General features: G+C 36.3%; 1 protein-coding gene across 7 annotated transcripts in view; it reads right to left on the bottom strand.

Annotated features, from left to right (window-relative positions):
* KLHL5 (kelch like family member 5) overlaps positions 1-23,698 on the bottom strand; it is a 57,673-nt gene that overhangs the window by 32,464 nt on the left and 1,511 nt on the right. For 2 of the 7 annotated variants that reach the window (XM_085059140.1, XM_085059139.1), the window contains exon 2: positions 22,158-22,249. The exons of 2 other annotated variants lie outside the window; for them this stretch is intronic. Coding sequence is in view for 3 of the 5 variants with exons in the window: in XM_085059137.1 (XP_084915263.1) it covers positions 8,809-9,185 (377 nt within the window). In the remaining 2 variants the exon portion in view is untranslated. Of the gene's footprint in view, positions 1-8,808; positions 10,970-22,157; positions 22,250-23,698 lie in introns of those variants that run through there. 3 more of the 7 variants (XM_085059137.1, XM_085059136.1, XM_085059138.1) reach the window with 2 other exon arrangements.

Genomic DNA, 23,698 nt, shown 5'->3' on the forward strand with positions numbered 1-23,698 from the left:
GAAGTCTCACTGAAAGCAACTCTTTAACCAGCAGTCCTGCAAAACAAAAACAGAAGCTAAAAGAATAGGTCACTGGTCAAAACACAAATACTTAGGAAATTGTTCTGTATCTCCCTATCACAATTTAGCACATTCTCAATTGTGTTAATACATGTTATGGGCTTTTTTTGTTTGTTTGTTTGAGCAATATTTTAACTCAGATTCCTCAAAGTAACTCCATTAATAATAATTTTTTTAAAATTACATGCTATAAGGACTTTATTTACATTACAACCTTACAAAGTGTTTTGCAGATAGAATGGAAGAAGCAACAAAGGAAGAAATTTCCCAAGCCAGCACTTGCTGGATCACAACCTCACTGGAGCTATTGCCAGCCTCAAAAGTGCACATGTGTACATTTCACACAGAGCTCAGTCATCACTCTCATTCAGTATGGAAAAATAATTGCAGTGGTGTCTGTTTTCCAGTACCCACAATAAAGCACTTATCTGGGACACAACAGAGTCAAGCCTAGCTCTCCCTCTCATCTAAAGATGTTCAATCCCATACCTGTCCTCTAGCTAGTAACTTACAAACCATTTTCCCCAATGAGGGAACAGGAGAAGGAAATAAAGACTAAGGTCCAGTAGTCCATAAAGAGAACATGAAACAGACAGTCTAATAGTTCCAGTATTTGGGAAAAAAAAAAAAAAGGGGAAAGATAAAGCTTCAAAAACTATTTGTGCCTGTTACCCAGTGACTGGATATGAAAAATTTAAATGCCCCTCCCTCCTCCTACAAACTGTTCAAATCTTTTTCCAGTTCCATTTGCCACAGCCATGACAGCCTGGGAGAATACACAGTAGGGGAAGGACTTGTTTTTCTCTCTCCCAGCAGTAGAACTGAAATTTCTTCCAAAATTCTTGGCCTACATCCCTTCCACCTAGAGAGAGGAAAACGGGGTGCCTGTGAATCCCATGCTCAGAGCAAACACCCAACCGCAAGTTCCTGCATCTCTGACTATCAAGGCAGCTCTCCTTTTGGATTTGGCTCTTGATTCAAATTTATCTTTTAGAATGAATTTCCCTTTCTGTAGACTAGAGGTATTGCTACTACTGCACACCCCACACATACTACTAAGAAAATTACCTTAAAGACTGAGGATGTCAGCACATGAGTTTTGCGTATCAAAAAATGCTTTCTGCATTAAGTTTCAGATTTAAAATACTATTTTTAACATATTCAGTGGAAATATTATTATGAGTGTCTTAGAATATTAGTCATTTATCAAAAAGATGCCATCTAGCACTGATCAATTTTCATTAAGTATGGTACAATTTTAGGAAAGGGGTGCTGGTTGGCTGAACATGACCCAGAGTGTGCCCAGGTGGCCAGGAAGGCCAATGGCATCCTGGCTTATATCAGCAATAGTGTGGCCAGCTGGACCAGGGCAGTACTCAGCACTGGTGAGGCCACACCTCAAATCCTGTGTCCAGTTCTGGGCCCTTCATTGCAAGAAAGACATTGAGGTGCTGGAGTGAGTCCAGAGGAAGGCAATGAAGCTGGTGAAGGGTCTGGAGTACAAGTCCTGTGAGGAGCAGCTGAATGAGCTGGGTATGTTTAACCTGGAGAAAATGAGGCTCAGGGAATACTGCAGCTACCTGAAAGGAGGTTGTAGCCAGGTAGGGGCTGGTCACTTCTCCCAGGTAACAAGCAATAGGACAAGAGCAAATTGCTTCAAGTTGCACCAGAGAGGTTAGATTGGGTATTAGGAAATTTTTTTTCACTGAAAGAGTGATCCAGCATTGAAACAGGCTGCCCAGGGAAGTGGTAGAATCACTGTTGCTGGAAGTGTTCAAAATATGTGTAGATGTGGTGCTCGGGGGACATGTTTTAGTGGTGAACGTGGCAGTGTTGGTTGGACTCTGTGACCCTAGAGATCTTTCCCAACCTTAATGATTCTATGATTCTATATAAACTACTCTAAGTACAATGTTTTTTGCCTGCTACATGTTTTACTACCCTGGCGACAAACATTAATCTACTAAAGTGGCTAGCTTTCTTCAACTTCTTTGTCTAATAAAGAACATAGGAGAGTACACCTTTCAAAATCAAAACGTATAACCCATGTTACAAAACCATCCAATTTTTAAGGATTTTATTTTTTCAAGTAGGATGTTTGGAATAAGGAGGTCAGCCCAATATGACAGCTCACTGCAAAGCAATGTAGCAATTAGTTGGGGTAGTAAGGTGGTGGGTGGGTAGCAAGTTTAAAAAGTAAAAGCAAATATGATGATGATGATGACTGGAGAGCTGAACTCACACCTCTCCTTCTCCTGTTGTTTCAGCTTTGTTGTAGCTTAAACAAAACTTCTGTTGTTTCAGCTTTGTTGTAGCTTAAACAAAACCACAGTTTTCAATATGAAAACAAAACAAACTATAATAAATACAAGCCTTCTTTCCTCCTTCCCACTTTTACTAAACTCTCTCTCTCTCAAAAAGAGGCATCAGTGTTTTTCCTATTAACAGAATTAGTTACTTTAATTATTTTAAAGCACTGATACTAATTTTAAATGAGTTGAAATGGTTATTTTATAATGATCCCATATATTAGTTAACAACTGATGATTTTCAGTAGGTATTAACCTTGGTTATAACAAAGGTTGCAAAACTTTTTTCAACCATTTTATTTTATGCATTTTAAATTACTTTTAGGAAGACATATTTTAAGTTTAATGTCTTCACGTTTGTCTCTGAAATAAAAATAAAGCAATAAAGACTTCATTTCTACTAAGAAAATAATCAAATACACATTTCAAACCATTAATTTTGGAAGGGAGGTAGAGAAACAGAAATTTGAATTTTTTTTTTTCTGAAAAACTGTAACATTCTGTCTGATAAAATGATCTCTGAAAATTATGCATCAATTCACTCATTTGAAACTGTTCTTTTGCCATAATGTTGACCTAATTTACCATCATCTGTGCTTCTTAAAAAGGTCAACTTTTTCACAAGATAAAATGACATCCTATAAATCTTCAAAAATGTAATTTTACTGCAAGATGAGAGTGATAAGGTTAGATCAAGCACGTGTAGTACAGATTCTGACCTGATATGTATCACCTTGTTCTTCGAATCTTTTGCAGCAAGTGACAACTTATTTCTTTGCATTAAAGTCACATTTCTTTTAACAGAAACATGTTGGACTGCAGCTCATTATTAGAGCCTTGAATTGACAGAGGAATCAGGGAGCATTACAAAGGGATTTATGCTTGCAAAATCTTGATAGAGAAAATACCCCAGCTCATGCTACTGTGTGTACTCAACTGGCTGGTTCACAGAATCAACAAAGTCTGTTTTTCAAAAGATTTCTATGCTGCATCTCCTTTTCCTATTCCATCCACCACCCCAAGTCCAGCTCTCCTATCCCCCCCAGTTCCTTTCGGCATTGCCTCAGTAAGCAAGAGACAGCAAATGCTGTCACTAATGGGACACTGTGCTGCACGTGCAGCCAGCTTGGCAGCAGAGCAATTCTGCCCTTTCTCAGGGATGGAATAAACTGGGTTTTCCTCCTTTAAGAGCTGCCACTTGCAAGAAGTGACATTTGAGACTTCTGCCTACCTTCACATTGAAGGGCCCAGGGGTGTTAAAACTGCCAGGGGGAATGGCAGAGGTGATGCAGAACACAACACATGAAATTGCTCCCTTTAGGAAACCAAACTAAAAGCAAATGCTCTGCCTATGCTACTGAAATTTGCAGGCAGCACTATACACAAGTGACTTTCACAAATTTACTGAAAATAGTGCAAAATGGGAACCAGAGCAAGAATAACATGTGCATAAGATTGGTTTAAATTCTGTTTTATATATGTTTCTCTAACACAAGCTGGGTGTAGATTAAAGCATTAGAAATAGCAAACAGTGAAAACTGTTGAGATGGAAAAAACCACACCTTCTTACTGTCATGATTCCATGGAACAGCACTTTTTTTCTTAGGGAATGAAAAAACTAACATCAACATTTAAAATCTGAATTTAGGCATAAAGAACATTACCTTTATAGATATGACATGTAAATAAACATAAAATTAACAAACCAATATAGATATCCCAACATATACAGATACTAAAAAAACTATTGTGATAATTCAAAGAAGAAAAATTATGTTAGTTTTATTCACACTCCAAAAAGGTTGAAAATGAGGTTCAAAGTAATAAAAGAGGTTTTAGAGATAAGTGATGAAAACTATTAATCATGCATAGGAAAATGGGTGTGACTGCCTTGTGTTTAGAGAAGACAATTTAGGGAAGAAAAATAATACATAGTAAATCTGACTATAAATTACATGCTCCTATTTAAATTTTTATAATGCAAGAATAATGTTAATGAGATTAAAAACAATGTTTTACTGATGTAAGAAGAACTCTGCAATGATAATGAAGTGCATAGATTTTAAGTTTCACTGCTGTTCAAAACCAGTAAAAGCATTTATTCTGTTACTAGTAGCTGGACCTCCTAATGAAAAAAAAAGCAGCCATAAGGGCAAGGTAAGGTATTTGTCTACTTTGAGATAGGCCACTGTGTTTCCTATATTGCACAACAAACCGATAATCTCAAGGTATTTTTTTGTAATAATATAAGTAGATCTGTTGCAAATTCAAGCCATCCATAGTCTACAGCAGTCAATTGTTTAGGTCATACACATTAGAGAAGAAAAAGTATGTCTCCCCTAGGACAAATTAGAATACATATTAAGATACATCTTTAGCATTTTTAAACAAATCTGTATTTTGTAAGTTTCTCACTGCATTAAGATGGATTCCTGCATTGGAGTTTTCACGCTATAGTGTTAAAAACAATTTTTCAACAATTTGGTACTTTACACTGCTTTCTTCAAGCTAGTTGACATCTTATTGCATAGAGACACCAGAACACAACTTACTAAAATAATAATATGCCAGTTTTTCTGCCAGCTTCCAAGATTTTATACTAAAGTTCATAAGGAGTAAAATACTTCATTCTTCAAAGTTACTAAGACAAGAAACTCAGCTGCAGAGAATGGAGTTTCTAAAGAGAGGGTGTCAGGAGCATGGATCCAGGCTCTGCTTAGAGGTACCAAGCAATAGGACAAGAGGGATTGGGCAGAAATTGAATATGAGGAAGAACTTTTTTATTGTGTGACTGAGCATTGGAACAGATTGTCCACAGAGGCTGTGGAGTCTCCCCCACTGGAGAAACTGAAGTACCATCTGGACACAACCCTGTGCAGTGTGCTCTAGGATGACCCTGCTTGAGCAGAGGTTGGACCAGATGACTCTTCCAACCTGACCCATTCTGTGATTCTACTGTAACCCAAGTGAAAATGTAAAAGTCACAGAGAGAAGGGAAAGCATTTTTGCAGTAGCATAGAAGAAAGGAAACAAGAAGGTTAGGTATTTTCCCCTTTAAAACAACTGTCTTTCAATAACGAAGTTTCTCATTTTTATCCAGTTCATGCATATCTGTAGTAAAAAACTGCTCTTTTTCACTTAATTTCAAGTGTCATACTAGCATAATGACACAATTAGGGAACCTATTAATTGTTCTTATTTGACAGCATGTATTATTTTGTGATAAGATATAGAGGAATACACAGCACAACTCGGAGTCCTAAAGAACTTACAACATCAAAGGTCAGTAAGTCTGAGGTGAAGGAAAAGATACATCAAACGTTTCTGTACCTTGAAAACACAGGGTGGGGAGGAAGGCTTGGATTAGAAGTTACAACATACTAACTCCAAGACTGATCACACAGAGTAACACTGCAGAGTTGCTACTACTTGGTGCATTCAGACCTTGTCTTTAAATTGTTACATACATTTTACGAAACTGTTCAAGATCAGCACACAGCTGATGAATTCTGAAATCCTGCTTATATTTAATGTTAAAAAATAAATATACATTTTATATTATATTTTAATATACTTCCATGCTTCAATCTACAGTAAAGTAATTCCAGTATTTTAAGGCATGTCTGGGTGAAATGAACCAGATACAACATTCTGCACACTAGGCATGCTCTAGGTATTTTTAGCTTTATCTCCACCATGCCTTCAAGGTCTGTAGAAAGTTAAGAAAAACAAATCTAATGCTAAAAGGCTTACACTTTCTATACAAGAGTCTGCACAGCTGTTGGAGAATTCTTAAAAGTGTACAAATCCAAAAGGATGATCATTGCCTCAGGGATGCAGGAGAGTTAACAAACAGCAGGAATAGAGGAAATCTAGGAATGATAATCTACAGAAGAATTCAAAACTCACTGTGCCAGTAAACAACCATTCAAGCTAATGCTGGTTACAAATGACCCATAGGAGTATGATGTGAACAGCATTACAGCCGACTAGCTCTAATTTCTGACTCTGAATGGTCTGTCTGCATCTCAGACACAAGCTTGGTCAAAGATTTGGTACTAAACTTGGAACTGAGCTCTATATTAATACGAAATTAATTCAACGGCAGCTCTCCTCTAAATGAATCACATAAAGATCTAAATGATGTCATAATGACAAAGACCTGAACTAAATGCTTTTCTACTTGTGCTATATGACGTGGCAAAGAGGAAGGATTGATACAAACAAAGCTGTTAGTTCATGTTTTTAGGGCTTGTAACTGGGCAGTAAGTTACAGTGGAGTACAGAAAGTAACTCTGTAGCTTCTACAAAAATTTTTTTTAAAGGACTTTTTCATACACACAATTTGTTTGTAAAGGAAGTAAGCAGGGTTTTCATACGGGAAAAAAAAGCCCTTTGAAAACTACATAGACCAAAACGTTGGTTTGGGCTTTTTTCTCCTCAAGTCAACATATAAGAAGGCATATTTTAGACTATCAAGAAAAACCATTTACTTAAGTTCTTAATATCAGAAAAACTCCAGGTGGTAGGCAGAATTATGTAGTCTGTCCAAGAGCTTATACATTCTTAACAAAGGAAGTGAACAAAACATGGTTTAAGTACAGTCTCCCCATAGGACAGAGACACAGATAACAATACAAAGCAAGTCCTACATTACCATTTGTTACATGGTAAATTATACTGACACTGAACTCAAAATTTATCTAAATTATTTATTTTAAAGCATGTAAGTAAACATTAACATGAACTAGAAGACAGTAACAGAAATACAAAAAGCTCTAGATGATACAGTTGATTAAGCATATAATTTCAAATATTCTTCCAATTTACTTAGTTCAGATCCTATGTGCATTTTCTGCAGCATACAAACGTCTGCAACAACAAAAAAAAAGACTTCTCAAAACCTCCTAAATACATATCTGCGGTACTCCAGTTCTACAAAGTAGCAAATTAGTTTTGCCATATGTACATTTTTCTCTTACAATTAAGAACAAATCTGTAGTAATTTCAATCTACACATTTATCTCTTAAAATCACATGTCTTTTTCCTACAGTGATTGCCTTGCTATGGTGAGAGTATATTAACTGGGGTAATGCTGTACATAGAGTTTCCCATCGCAAATATATGTTGCTGAAATGGAAGGTGATGTTATACCTGTATCATATTCAGTGACATCTGAAAAAATGTCACTGGATATGATACAGGTAAAATTCACATCTGAATGTCATTTAATATGTGATCTCTTCAGAGGTATGTTACTGACAGTGACATAGTTGTTGCAGCATGGTGAGATGCAGCAGTAGCTAGGATTTCCTTTCCCAGTGATTCTAGTATTTTTGCATTCAATGATTAAAGCAAATACGCTGTGCTCCTTCCTTTCAGTGAATATTTAAAGGTCATATAAACAATAAATTGTTAGTATTTATATTATGGACTACTTTGCCTTTCCACTAAATTGATTCTTTTCCTAAGGAATGAAAAACACTAAACTGCTATAAGTAGATCAATCCTGTCCTGAACAGCCTTTATTAAACAGTGTACCCTTTTAAAAATCCACACTTTCTGAAATGCCACATCAGTGCAAAGCTATCTTAAAAGCGAGAAAGCAAGCACAATAAAATTTTCTTGAAATAGTAAACTATTACGCACTATGTGAGCTACAAAACAGGAAAAATACTTTTAGTGACAAATGACTGACTTATGCAGTAAATGAAATAAAAGAATTAAACTGATATTTCACAAGAAAGGTTATTAACTTGCCTAATTTACAACAACTCATAAACAACTTTCATTTAAGAACAAATTTTACCGTTTCATCTTTAGTAACGATGTGTAAGAAAAGAACACCAAAACATCTTTAGAGTTGCAATGAAACCATTTTTTCATTTTATTCCAGATGCACAGTTTAAGACACCCAGATGGGTAACTTCAATCACTTTAAAGAACAAATTGATTGACTTTCAACAGATGTATTTTTTTTTTCTCTGATTTATAGTTTAAGTATTTTTTACAGTTCATTCTCTGTCTTCTACAGACACATATGTTAACATCAGGTCAGAATCAGGAAGAAGCTTACATTTCATAATTTTCTCCTGCCTGGCATAACAAAACAATCAGTATAATTCAAAATAATGTAGAAAGCATCCTGTAACATTACAGTGTAATGGACAGTACCTTGTTCAAAGCAGCATATACTTGTACACCGTTTAAAACACAGGTACATCCATGTTTACGCTTTGTTTTCCCCACTGCCTGCCTTTTAAAAAGGTTCTGGTAAACACACAGAACCTGATTATAATTAATATTCTGTTTCTGATGCACAATAGCTGCTAGGTTTCTGAAGCATTTTAGTTTAGAATAAAGGCTAGCCTATACATGCATGCTACTATAAACATGAAATGAAAACACGTTTCTCACAATAGGAAAGTAATAATTAACCTGCATGAACTGCTGTCCGATTCATTTTCTTCTTCACTCGCTCTATCATCTGTTTCTTGTCTGTCAAGCCAATGTGCACGTCCACAGTCTTCTGATGAGAATTCAAATGTAGGGATTTCTGAGGTGGATGCCATTGGCCAAAGAGGTGAATTCTGGAAATCCTGTTGGCTGGACCTTCTGTAACCCACTGATGTTAAAGGTAAGTTATCTGAATCTAAAAACTTTGCGCCACCAGTTGTTACATTTTGTCCTCTGCTCCAGAAGTCTTCCTGGTGGTTTTCAATTGCAGAGTTAGGGGCTGATGCCTGATGACCAAACCACCTCCATCTGATTTTCAAAATCTGCTTCACGTCAAACTCTTTACGAGAACCAGACATTCTTAGTGAAAGCCAGTGATTGTCTAGGCAACAGGGTAAGAAGCAGCACACATAAAAGAAGATTTGTGCACCCAACCAAGACAAGAGAAACACATGCTCTGCCTGTCTGTAGCAGGCGGATTTTCTACAGAAGGAGGGGAGAAAGCATTGCAATCACACAAAAAAGGCTTCTTTAACAGTATGTCATCTGAATATAAACAAAAGGCAACAGACAGTGAAAAACGCCGCGATAAAAGAGGAAGTGAAACAATCACCTCCATCAGGAAAAATGCTAATCACTTCACCCTAAAAGCTCCAAGGCTGCTTCTGTTACTGCCTCTGACCATTAGGTTTCAAAACCACCAAACAATATTCATTAAAGCCCTCTCAAGAGCTAAATGCCACCCCCTTTTCTTAAACCACAAATGACAGTAAATGCAATGCCCATACTGCATGTTACAATCTCTGTTTCTTATTCAGTTAACTCTTGCTACTACAGAGGAGAAAAAACTGCAAAAATAAATTCAATTCCTTCTACACAGCTAAAAAATAAATTTACAGAAAAGACTTAAAACCAACCCAAAGATAACTGATTATGCCAGGGAGAAATTGAACTGTAAATAATTCTTTTTCCCATTACAGGAGATGCACTAACTTAAAAAGGACAAGAACAGCCTTGGAAGGCTCAAGGGACTTGTAGTGAGGGCTATAAAGCCTTTCATCTTGATGTGCTTTGATTCAAATCTAGGTCTGCAGTAACCAAAAATTTCTATCTGAAATGTGCTAATGGTTTCCATTCACTTACACATCACTAAAACAAAAAGCAAGAAAAAGGCAATTGGTCATTCTGCAAGACACCAGACAAACCCCTGCAAAATAAACAATATAAGATGACTGCTCAAAAGGCTTCTTTCTAATCATATACTTTCAGCTGTTCCACATCCCATTAGAAATATTGTGATGGAACAGTGAAAAAGAGAGATGCATACTTTTGAGACAGAACTCCCTCTAGGATAGGTAATTTACATAACATAAAATATCCAGCAAAGGTTTTTACTCAAGCAAGGAACAGAAAGCCAAAAGCACAAAATACACAATGACCAATTCACAGTTCCCATGAAAAACAGCCCATTTCCTCTATGACATATGGAGCTAGTGAGGTATAAAATGCTGAGATCAATTTCAGTCATATGCAAATTGTAATAACAGTTTTGGAACAACAAAGAGGCACTGGATTTTATCAGTCCTTCACACAGAGATCTCTGTATTCAAACTTGACCGTTCAGTTAGCCTGTTCAACTCTCCAGGATACACTTGAAACAAATTTACAAGAAGTGCATCTTTACTACCCTACAGTTTTCACCAGAAGTGAAAGTCACTGTCTCTCAGGTGAACATGATGAACTTCAAAATATGAAATCTTGTAATTAGGATACCTGCAGTATTCTTTAAAACAGGCTATATGCCGAGTCCATATGAAAACTTAAACACTGTCAAATTTTACCACCCAAAACCCAAACACTCTGTTTCCAACTCAATGCCAGGAGTAAATCATTCAATTTTCTGAGAAAACACAATGCTGAAAGTGCTAGTTTTAACCTGGAAAGCTCACCTGTCATTGCCAGAACACAGTTATTTACCTAAATGCTGCTCACAAATGGTAGCAAAGCTCATTTCTATAGAAAACTGCATTCCAGCTGTTTCCACAAAAAGATGCATTTCAGAGTGAGTACCTTGCTGACATCCTGGCCTACCAGAAGCCAAACACTGAGACCTCTGCAGCATATCCAGAAAACAGCTGAAGACACTTCAGAAAAAAGATAATTAAGTAGGTAAATCTATAAAGCTCTTACCACCTTTCCTGGGATTTAATTTAAACACAGAAAGACAGGGAAATATTTAAGAAAGGATTAATGTTTTAATATATTTAATATATTAGTATATAATGTTTTAATATATTGCATGAAAATTGTATGGATGTTTAACCAAAATAGTATGACATGCAAACCCTACTCATCTTGTACACACACAGCTAATAGTTAAATGCTTAACTGTAGCGTTCAAATACCATAATTTGTGTAACTGCAAGTTGAATGAAACTGGAGTAAGGCTTAAGAAGCAAAACCAAAACGGCATCTTTTTATTTATCCTCACCCTCTGTTTAGGTGCCAGGTGTTCATCAAGGGTGAAGAAATAGGACAAGCAGTCGGTGTATTTGTTAACATTCATCAAAGCAGTAATATTTTAATTATCCATTTAACTATAAAAAGTAAGCTTTAAATACCTTTATTTCTGCTGGTATTGTAAATCCATTATACATAAGGAGTGACCTGGATTCTTTCTTGTGTTAACAGACTCATTTAAAATTCAAGGTGTCCCAGTACAAGTCTACTAAGACAGTGGCAGATTTGCCGATTCTAGTGTTTTTTCAGCACTTTTTGTTGATTTACTGGCAAATACAGCCCAATTACTGCTTTTCTTTGGCTGTGAAGCTATGGGCTCAAACAGAGATTAGAAAACAAAATGTGCTGTAGTTTTAACAGACCAAACCACAAAACTGTTTCCTATTCTCTTTAATTTTTTTAGGGTATACAAACTCTCAGTCCTCTATCCAGTCTCAAAATTACAATTCTAAGAGAGACTGCATAAAAATCTAAAATATTTCTCTGTTTCAAAGGAACGTTTGTATTACAGATGACAAGGTCAGACAAGTGCCAGTTAATTCTTCAGTTTAAATTGACAGTATTCCTCAGAAATAATTGAGGGCCTCTTGTTCTGGACACTTTGTTACAATGACTAATGTGATATCTTTTATCAGATCCCCTGCTGGGAGTTAACAGACTTTTGAGGAGATCTCAGATAATGAACTGTTACGACTTCCACTGACTAGGATCACCTAAACCTCATCTTTGATATCCTATCTGGTAATTGATGCTCACAAATCCAAATGAACACCCTCTGTGGTCTCCCATCAGACATCTTCCTAAGGCATTAAGACATTTCTAAGAAAACTGCTAAAACCCATCTTAGTCAAGCACAGTATACACAGATTAGGCAAGGATGCTGAAATATTTTTTCATCTACTAAGGCAAAAGTTTGCATTTATTGAGAAAACAAGTGCTTGTATCCATTTTTTCTGACCTTGGGCACCGTTGCAATTTCTATTTTGTAGTGAATCAAAATAACACTTCAAGTGTAAGTACACGGTCACCTTTGAGAACATAATTCTGTTCGTGTTAACGAGGTTGTGTAAGCTTACCGTGAAAACAATTTTGAGAACTCTGATTTTTAATTGAGCAGATTGATATTCCTTCAAGTGGAACATCTGAACATTTAAGCACATAATTTCTCTCATATGAAGAGCTTCACAAAGCTATAAATCCCTGCAGTTAGCAGTGGGGGACAGTTTCCCAGATTCTGGCTTGTGAACAAAAAGAAACATCTAAATAAATGCTGTATGTTAAATCTGCAACTGTGTAAATAGGTAATATCAAGAACATAGCATGACAGCGAGAAATTAAAAATTGCTCTTTTCAAAAGCTTCAGATAGTATATCTGCACAGAGATAAATTTTTTTTTACTAACCAAAACATTTACTACACTGACATTCTCTGATATTACATATGTTTATTCATACAAGTGTTAAAGAAAGATTGCAATCCAGCATAACTATTTAAAATTTAAACAATTTTAGTCCTTAGATACTTCTACTGCATATTTTGAGAGAAGGTGTACTTAATATTTAGAGTATATCACTGGGAAATATGGAAACATTATTATTTAAACAATTAGGCCTAGTGCTTTTATTCATTATGATTTCCCCTTTTTCTTGCCAAAGGAAATCAATCATGCTTTCAAGTAAACAAACATGTTTATGGAATACTTCTTTGAGGCACTTCTAAGATTTTAACCTCAACACTACTTTTCATGGTAACATTTTTCTTGTCCCTGCTATGATTTGGCTCCAAAATCTTTCACCACTCAACTTCAAGGCAATTCAGATATAACATTTTCAAGGTATTTAGTGTGTCAAATGAATTTTAAAAGGAGGCATGAAAGTTCAGCTAGTCTGGAGAAGATATTAATGATCCTTTTAAGTGCCAGTTTAAGAATGTAAATGTCAAAACAATTATATAAAGTATTTACTGTGACTGCAAGAGTTGTTTTTCTCTTGAAAAAATACTGCTTAACAAAAGCATTAAATATAAAAATATACATTTTAGACGTAAGTAGACTCATTAAGATGTGAAAAGGTAATATTGTCAATGTGTAGTGATCCTAGATGAGCATTTGAAAACACAAAAAAGGTTCACTGACCATGAGATGTTAATCAATTAATCAAATACATACAGCATTAAAAGGCATTCAAAATTTAACACTTTTAAAAATGGGATTTTCAAACTTTAAAATATTAATTTGAGGTATTAAAATAACTGCTCAAGGAAAACTGCTATAGATGAATTTCAAACTGCTATTCTGCTTATAACCAAACTTATGTTAGAAGAAGTGTTAAACATTTACTTTCTTTTTTCTTCCCTATTCCTGTGTCCTACACCCAAAGTAACAGAAATAGCTCAACAAAGACTTCAGGAAGATTGCTATATTAATGCTTCATGATTCTATAGAACAATAATCACTTCCTATCCCAAATTTTTTTATAAATGTAAACAATTCTGGTTATGTGAAAAGTGCCTTATATCAGCAGCTATAGCACAGTTTATCCAGGAGAAAGAGAAGAAAACATCCTACAGCTACTGACTCTATGTACTTAAATTCATTGTTCTGACTGGCAGAAATGAACTGGAGCCAAATTACTGGTACTACATCACAACCTTTTGCCACTTTGCATTGTACATTTCCCTTGAAATACTGACTTTGGAGCAGTAAGCTTAACAACAACATGAAAAGACCTGTACAGAACAACAGCCTGGTTTGCTGTTTATTTTATTCAGCTAAAGGCAAGGCAAGGTTTTGGGGGATGGGATGGGGAAGAGAGACTTCCATATTGAATTCAAGACTACACTGGCAGATCCAAGCTCAAATATCTTACTGGTTCATACACAACAGAAGCTGTGATCCAAGGCATTTATACTGCTTTAACATGAAAACATTAACATTGGTTTATTCAATTAATACTGAAGCATTATCAGAACTGCACCATGTACAAGTAAAGCTATAGTCCAGAGATATTCCTAAGTACACAGTACAGTAAGCTTATTCACTCTTGAAAAATTTGCACTCCAAGTCCATCAGGTCATATGTGGTTTTTAAGTTAAAACCTACTTATAATACAAAATGCACAACACTGTGAAGGGCCAGTCTCTCAAAACACAGAGTTAGTTTTCTGGCCAAGTTAGCAACACACAAGGTGAAGACAAGCAAAAGATTCCCAGTTCATACACTCCAGGAATACTGGCAGCACCGATTCTAATGAAAACAAGGCAGTCATCAATCTAGAGACAGTAATAGTCCAGCACAAACCATGTCTTTTAGAAATGTCACTGTTAAAGAAAAGTGGTGACAAAAACAGTGTTCTGCAGACATTTAAAGAAGTCCTGCTGAAAGTAAAGCCATTCTTTAGAATCAGTTTAGGAAGGTATTGCCTAATAAAGTTAAAAAAGACCATAGAGGACAGATTGAAAGATTGTGGCAAATAAAAACCAAATAACAAGGAGATAGTTTCCTTTTGCAGGCAAATCTGCTGGCAAACTAAAGACAATATTTTTACATTTTTCCAAGACAGCAGCAGTGTTATTTCACCATAAGGTATTTGGATTTCCTCAAAAACTCACAGAAAAAATGGGTAAGGACAACACTACCAACATTGTCAACAGCAGAGTGGATGTTTGTTTGGTAAAAAATTACAAGTACTCACAGTTGTACATTAGGCACCATATAAAAATCCACCAGGTTATGACACAGTAAAAAAACAGTGAAGAAGCAGATTTGTAAATGATTAGGTAATACAACATAGTGCTCCATGTCAGGCTACACAAACTGCTAAAGGAAATACATAAAGGCCTGTGGGCGAAAAGTTTACACTGTATTTACATGTCAAGCTATGCAATGCCATAGCTACTGATGCAAAGTATTGTAAGACAGAGACTTGAGCATTAAAAGAATAATTTAACACCAAAAGTCACCTCAAGAGACTAATTTCTCTCTCAGTGAGGACTTCCATTTAATTAGCAGCTTCAGTTAACAGCCTACCCCCCAAACTGAGGCTTTAAGTTGCATAAGAGATAATATATGAAGTTATCATATCTAATTACATATTTACAAAACAAATGGTGTGATCTCATCTGGAATTCCTTGCGTGCAATTGATCATTGCAACTCAAAAGCAGTGTTACAAAAAACAAGGTTCACAGAAAGGGAACACACATGATTAAAGTATAAAACCAACAACCAACACACTGAAAGGCAGAACGCTTACAAGAAATATATCAAAGTTCGCAAGTATGCAGATCAATGTTTATGAGAATCATAACATCTTGTAAATGTGAACAACTTTTATTTTAAGAATCAATGTTGCACTTACGACATTTCAAGAACCCCATTGTGCATAACAATTGCAGATGTCAAACAGAACTTCTCATAAAAGTTGTTTCAATATAAAGATTTCTACCACCATTTGCCCACCTGGAGTTGAATCTCAAAAGAGACATCCTAGGTAACATGAAGGACTTGTCTAGGTACACAGATAAAAAAAGAAAGTCTTGGGAAAACGTGGGCCTGCTGCTGAATGGGGCAGGGCCCTGGTGACATGGGATACGGAAAAGGCTGAGGTACTGAATGCCCTCTGCCTTTATGAGCAACGTCAGCCTTCAGAACTTGATGAAGTTCAGCAAAGGGAAGTGTAAAATCCTGCACCTGGGAAGGAACAGCCCCATGCTGTAGGCCACATAGCAGGAAAGAAGCTTGCAGGAAAGAATCTGGTGGTCACTAAGTTGAACATCATCCAGTAGTGTGCCCATGCAGCAAACAGGCCTAAAGGCACCCTGGCTGGTATTTGGAGGGCTGCCAGCAAGTCAAGCTAGTGATCCTGCACCTCTACTCAGCACTCATGAGGCCACTCCTGGAGTTCTGTGTTCGTTCTGGGCTCCTCAGCATGAGAAAAGAGAGAGTCCAAAGAAGGTTCATTAAAATGACGAAGGGCCTGGAGCATTTCTGATGAAAGTATGAGAGGGCTGGGACTGTTTAGCCCAGAGAAGACTCGGGGGGGTCTCCATTCTATTCATGCACTCACATTGGTTAAGTGCATGTCTTTATGTCATCAAAACCCTTAAGAGTAATGTCTGGATAGAAATAAACCATTTTGGTAAGGTCAAGGTAAGACAGATAAAAAGGAAAACATGTTGATACCCTGCCAGTTTGTGGTTAGGAGTCTTACAAGTAAAGCAGATGACTGCCAGCCATGGTGACTAGGTGTAAAGGAGGCGAGGAACTCCACACAACAATTACATGCTACTGAATGGAAATGATGCTCCATAATAGGTTATCCTCATAATGATGCTAATTTAAATATTTATTTCCATTTTTACAATATAAAAAAAGCAATCAGCCTTACTTTTCAAATAAATACTTCAGAAAGAAATACTTTAAATCCTTGAAAGAAATACTTTAGAAGCATTTTGTTAGAACATTATCTAAAGGATGTGTGTGCACATGTTCTCCCTCCTTCAGTATGATATAAAGATTTTCTATGCCAACTCTAAATTTATATGATGGACTTCAATACAACAGTATGGTACAGAACAGCATTGTTCCAATTCATCTTAGCAATGATGATTGCTCCTTATACAATTCACTGAACAGAGATGAAGCAATGACTGTGCAAGAAGTGCCACACAAAAAATTATTTTGATTTCTTATGAAATACAGGTATTACAGCAGATATTTTTAAAAGAGCATTTTATAATTAAGGACTTGTGAGACAAATCAACAAATAATCCTGTTTATAATTAGACTAGTAGCTGACAGATACAGAACTGTAGAATCACAGAAAGGCTTGTTTGGATGGGACCTTAAAGATCATCTTGTTCCAGCCTCCTTGCCATGGAAAGGACACCTTCCACTAGACCAGGCTGCTCAGAGTGCCCCATCAACCTGGCCTCGAACACTTTCAGGAACAGGGCATCCACAGCTTCTCTGGGCAACTTGTTCCAGGCCCTCACCACCCTCACAGTAAATTATTTCTTCCTAATATCTAATCCAAACCTAGTCTCTTCCATTTTAAAGCCATTGCCCCTCATCCTATAGTGATATCCTTTTTACATGCCCTTGTAAAAGTCTCTCTCCATCTTTCTTGTAGGCTCTCTTCAGGTACTGGAAGACCCAGAAACAGGTGACCCCAAAGCCTTCTCTTCTCTAGGCTGAACAATCCCAGCTCTCTTAGCCTTTCCTCATCAGAGAAGTGCTCTATCCCTCTGATTATCTTGGTGGCCTGACTCTGGACTCACTCCAACAGGTCAATGTCCTTCCTGTGCTAGAAACCCCCAACCATTACTAGAAGGTATTATCTTCTACAGTAGAAAATCTGACTCTTCTGTTGTATTTCTCCATAAAATGTAAATGTCACAGCAGTAGCTATAAATTTGAAACAAAGCACTGAAATGAGAGATCAATACCAGACAGCAGTATTCATAATTAAGTTGTCCCTGAGATTTTTAATTTGGATTATACATATACGTTTATAAATACACAATAAAATGCCTTTTATTACTTGCTTTTATTAGAAGCATTGCAACGATGATAGATTTTTCATGTTACAATAAGCTTCAGAATGTTGTAAAAGCAAGATGATTATATCAGAGATGTTAATTAAAGGTTTCCATTGATTTTACTAGTGATTTGGCTCAAGAAGTATTATTAGGAAAAAACATGCAGAACAAACCACAGTGTATTTAACTATCCTCTTCAGTCTAAAACAAAACTAGTTCTCTGCCTGGATCAATGTTGCTTAAAATACTATGTATCTGAGACACACAAGGAAAAATATCTTTTAATTCTACACCTTGATACTATTAAATCTCAGGTTAAGCTATGCATCAAGTCACCGTGTATACCTAACCATAATCAGAACACTGGTTTCTTAGGTTCTTTATTCTGTCTCCACAGTTTTGTGTGAAAGTAATCACAGATTCCCCAATACTATTTATTTTACAAGCTCTTCTGATCATGACAGCAGTTCTTCTGCATGTTTCATCTCACGTAGTCTCCCTTATCCCACACGCACGCATATCCCTCCCTGCTAAGTACCAGAACAGGCAGGACAAGCAAATTCTTTGTCATATTCAGACCGAGAACAGACAAGCTCATCAGCTGGCAGGTCAAGTAATATTACCTATTTAGCCTTCCCTACCTACCTGTATTTTCAAAACCTTTCAGGAGTTTAAACACAACAAGGGCTCTGTTCTGTCAGAGTTTGACTGAAATTGGCAAATAGACGGAAATGTTATTAGGGAGGAACTGACTAAACCACAAGACATAAACCCAGCTTGCCTGGGGAACTTACAGACTCACAAGCTGCCTGTCTTTTGCTTTTGAGTATGAACAACTGCTTTAGCCTGGGTGGGTACATATTGCCTATGCCCAGGATTTATAAGCAAAGTAGAACACAAATCAACACAATAGGTGACTGATTGTTCAAACACTGCCCTGGGCTCCTACCCTTCCATAGCTGTGTAAAATATAAATGAGCTTAAGGACAGAGGCAACAACGGCAGAAATCTGACCATCTATTAAAGCTTTAAATCACTGAAGTACCTGCAGAGTTAACTGTTCAGCTGTCCTAAATAGCATACTGACGCCATCTTTGTTGCCTTACCCCTATTTTTAAAGGAATCCTTAAATGTTTCCTGTTCTGCACAAAGATCAAGAACTAGATACCAGCAATATAAATAAAGTGCTAGGAAGAACACAGGATACTGCTGGCTCTCACAGGGGCACAAAGTCCACTACTGAAGTAGCATGCTCAAAAAAGGGAAAAGTCTTGAATCCGGATTGCTAAACTGTCAGAAGGAGAAAGCATAATTGATAAAAAACATTAATTATTTGCTTATCATGTGTTTTTTCCATTCTCTCATATGAACTCTGGACATTTCTTAAGAGAAATACAAAACTACGTGTATGTAGATCTCCTCGTATTGATATGGTCTGCAATAATTTCTCCATCTACTTTCTCCACTAGTTCAAAGTTCTAAAAAATTGTTACTTAGCTTTCAGTATTTGTAAAAATTATTTTTCATTCATTGAGCTCATAAGTTTTCAAACAATAATGTTCAAATATATAACGAAACTATCACTTAATCTGGTTTAAGTACAGTTGTTCTTTGGTTCAACCAGCAGAAAACTTCTTACACAACGGTGTAACTTCAGTTTGTATTTGTTAACTACAAAATCTATCAGGAAGTGAGAGGAAGTACAAAGCGAAGTTCTATTACCTATCACTTGATCTGCCCACATGTTTATAAACTCATAGACTAATTTTAGTTAATTACTTTTATTTCCTTGAAAAATACTTCCAAGTTTAAAATGCTATGGTGCTTGGTGAAGATCTTCCCAAGCCATATCAAGTTATGAAAACATTAGGAAATGCCCTACCTACTTAATGCTCTTAATTATCATTTGAATGCAAAAGCTTGTGACTGCATTTACATCCAAAAATATAATTTCCCGTACTGCACGTAAAAGAGCAAGATTTAAACTCTGATTTCATCTTTGGCAAGGATGAAGTGATCACTTAATATTCAGAAGTATTTCTTTTTAGAATATTAGAACACATTTTAGAATATCTACCAGACAAATGCATAACCAGACTAATGAATAACCAACGTATAATGCTTCACAGCAACTGTCAGGCTAATAGCTTATTTGTGCAAAACTCAACATAAAATGTCTACTCTGGTAACAGGCAATAACTTGCTTTCAAACAATGCAATCATCAAAACCACTGATAAAAATCTCATCCTCCTGTGAGCTTCTCCTACATCTCCTCACCACATACACATCATTTGTAAACTTTTAACTAATTTGCTAATTCAGCCATATGACTATTTGTATTCTTTACAGTTCAGGTTAGTAAACTTATATGGACTTGAGTCTTGTCTTACTCTACACTATGCATATGTATCATATGACACAGCCAAGTGCTGCGAATATTTAATCTGTTTTAAGGCTATACTTTAGCCTGATTTTGGCAAGTTCCGTTGGCTCTGAGATTGAGGCTACAGTAAGTCCAAGAATGGTGTGAACTTTTTTGTTTGTAATGAATGATACTACTTCCACCGAACACTTCCAACTCAAATCTGTTCTGGACAGATCATGTCATCACTGTCGCCTATTAGAGTCAAAACTATGTGTATTTGCTATTTTGACAAAAGCATCAGCTAAGGTAGTGAGACAAGTTTATCCACACACATTTTCAAAGAAATTAAGCCAGTACTCACTCTGCCTTAAATTTCACTGTTTTACAAAAACATTCTGTAAAATATTATTAACAGTTTTCCATTAACTCTGAAATTCCAATGGATGCTGTTGGAAGAATCCAAGCTACTGCTCAAAAATTCTTCTTTGAAATATATCCTGTTGTTATGGAAGACATCAGGATTTTTAGCATCAGTTGCACTTAGAACTGCCAGAAGAGGTAATTAACTGGCAAAGTATTCCTCTCAACAGATTGAAATCAATATTCAACTTTACAGAAATTTGCCCTCTGGAAAAATGCCAGCAAAGTCCATAAAACATAATTAATAATCACCAGCCCTGCTTGATAATTAGTCATTCTACCTTCCCATGCATAACATGGGAATAAAGATATATCCCATACTGATCAACCTGTTCAGTTCTTTCTCTTTGGAGTACATTTTGGCATTTGTTTCAAATTCCTTTCAACTTTCATGACCACTGCAGAAAGGATGCAGGTCAAGTCTAAAAATTCTGACAATCTGGAGGAGGTTGGCTATTTTGGTAGGTGGAGCTACCAGATTTTGAGCTACTGTAAAGCAGTGAAAACACAAAGTCTGTTTGCAAAGTAATTTCTGAGGAACCTTAGCAGTTCTAATAATTTTTAAAGCTCAGAAAAGTGTTGATGTCATGTATGGTGGAAGTTACTACCAAGGATAGGGATTGACTGAGGACGGAAACAATGTGACTGATCATGATGTGAACAGGGAGAAAGACCATCTCTCTTCTTTATTTGTATGACATGAGTAAATTCTAAAGGACTGTGTTTCTTTATCAACATTCCCAAAGCAGAGAGACCTCACAGTCAAGAAAGCAGATTTTTTCACTTTAGTAAAACCTAGTATTTCTAAATCAATTGGATTGCTTTTGTCACCCTTAGCACAAATTTTTCAGCAGTATTTTACTTTACAGAGAGTTCAGATAAAGCTAGATTCTTGCATGTATTCAAGTTTTTACCATTCTTTTATCCTTTTGCTTTGTGCAAATGTCAAAGCTATTCCCTTTGAAAATTACTTTCGCTTAGAACAGTCTTACTACTTTCCTGCTAAAAAATGAAATAATGTAAAAGCCAGTCAGTATTATTGGAGTAATGAGATTTGATTGTGCATTTGTTGGGCCTTTATTCATAAGAATTTCTATAAAGCAGTATTTTCTTGAACAGACTTAGTATCAATTTTCCTGTTTTTCCTATAATGATTAAAAGACCCAAAGGCTTTTATTGCATTTTGAAAAGATCAAAATTGAACTTTACAGTATTGCTGACAGTCTTCTATAAAGCATGCTTTAATAAAGAGCAAAAGTGATGAAATCACATCAAAATGGACCAACCACTAGCATGTGAAGCCTACAAGAGCAAGGTCATTCCTGCTTACGCACACTTGCCAGAAAGAAGCCCTTACAAGATGTGTAACATAACACAAAAAAGGGATGAAATTTCCAGTGTAAGGAAGACTCTGTACTCTTGTGGGATAAAATCACATTCCTTGTAGCACAACTGACTGTTAGAATTGAGTAAATGCAATACTTACCTATAACACTGGAATCATCTCTAGCTGTTCAAAGAATCAGGTAGCTCCATCTATCTTACTCTTTCCAAAAAGTTGAGGTAGCAGAAAAAAATCTAGAGGCAGAAAAATAACAGTACAAACAAGTAAGAACCATCCACTGGGGGGAAATGCAAGGAATAATCTCAAAGGCAGATTCCCTACTCTGTTCAGATAGAACTTCTTTCAATTTGTTGAGATTCCTACACTTGCTAATAGGAAGATGATAAAGTGCATCACTGCACAACTGTCATCTTAACATAACTTTCTTCCATTACTTCAAGTTATAGATGCATCAAGAAAGACTAAAAAAAAAGATGGGAATTAATATGAAATGTGAATACAAGATGCTTCTCAAGAAACACTGCGTTACAAAGACAGTATCTCTCTCTCTCAAAAAAAAATTCCCTTAGTCCACTGTCACCCTTATTTCCAATTCCCTTCCATGAAGAATTGATCTGCCACATGAAGCACTTTAGCTGAACACTGTTACCAAGAGTAACACTGACTGCATTGGTGAAAAAGCTAAGTACCACGGCTAAACATGCTTCCCTAAATGGAGCAGCTCTGTAAAAATTCACACTTACTGTTGCAGTGGTTCTCAGCCCTTACCTATTTACAGGCCACTAAAAACTTTCTCATCAAGGTTAGACTCTACTTAAAAAATCCAGCCTGCTGAAACAGTACGTGTCTCCTTTTGGCTTGGCACCAAACAAATTACTATATGCACTTTGAAGTGAAAGAAAGTAGCCTTACATGATACCTGCATGCATAATGTGATACCTAATATTTGACTTCTCATGGTCTGATCTCTCTTACTAGCTGCAAGAACCTTTCAGGTCTCTGAATGGTAAATCCACCTCATTTTTGCATCTGGAAAACATAACCTCATCTCTCCCACATGACTCTTTTTAAAGGCCACACAGCCAAATAATACATGTGTCCATGGTCAGCATTGCCTTGCTGGTAACTTTGAATGAAAGATTTTGTTCTTATGAAAAAAAGCAAACAGTGGATAATCAGGTTTGTAATTACTGCATTTTTTTACTTGGTAAGACAGCTGTAAGGAAAAGCTATGGAAAAAGGAAACTGTAAGAATTTTGTAAGGGAAATATAAAATCATACTATAATTTCTTAAGAGGCGTACAAACTTTCATTGTTGGGTCATGTTATGTCTGATTAAGTAATCTTCTTTACCATACCATGAAACACTGAATCATATAAAGAAAACCACAGGACATCAACATAAGCAAAGAGTAATCTTTTTAAAAGCACAGGTCATACAGAAGTCCCGAGAGCTAGAACAAGTCCACCAATATGAATTGTCATTGTTAGCAACAGCTTGCAATTACTGTTTGACCATAATGGTCTAACGGAAGATTTTCTTCATCTTCACTCAAATTCTTTTCTATTTTAAATTACCAGTCATTGTATTTCTGTGAAACACAATGTGTTAGGCTACTGCCATGGTGTAAACATGCTGCCTTTGGTAGTGCACCTGCCCATTCAGAGTACATGACTAAGGG

The sequence above is a fragment of the Lichenostomus cassidix genome, chromosome 4 (genome assembly GCF_008360975.1).
Source record: "Lichenostomus cassidix isolate B80296 chromosome 4, HeHo_3.0, whole genome shotgun sequence".
NCBI classification, from domain to species: Eukaryota; Metazoa; Chordata; class Aves; order Passeriformes; family Meliphagidae; genus Lichenostomus; species Lichenostomus cassidix.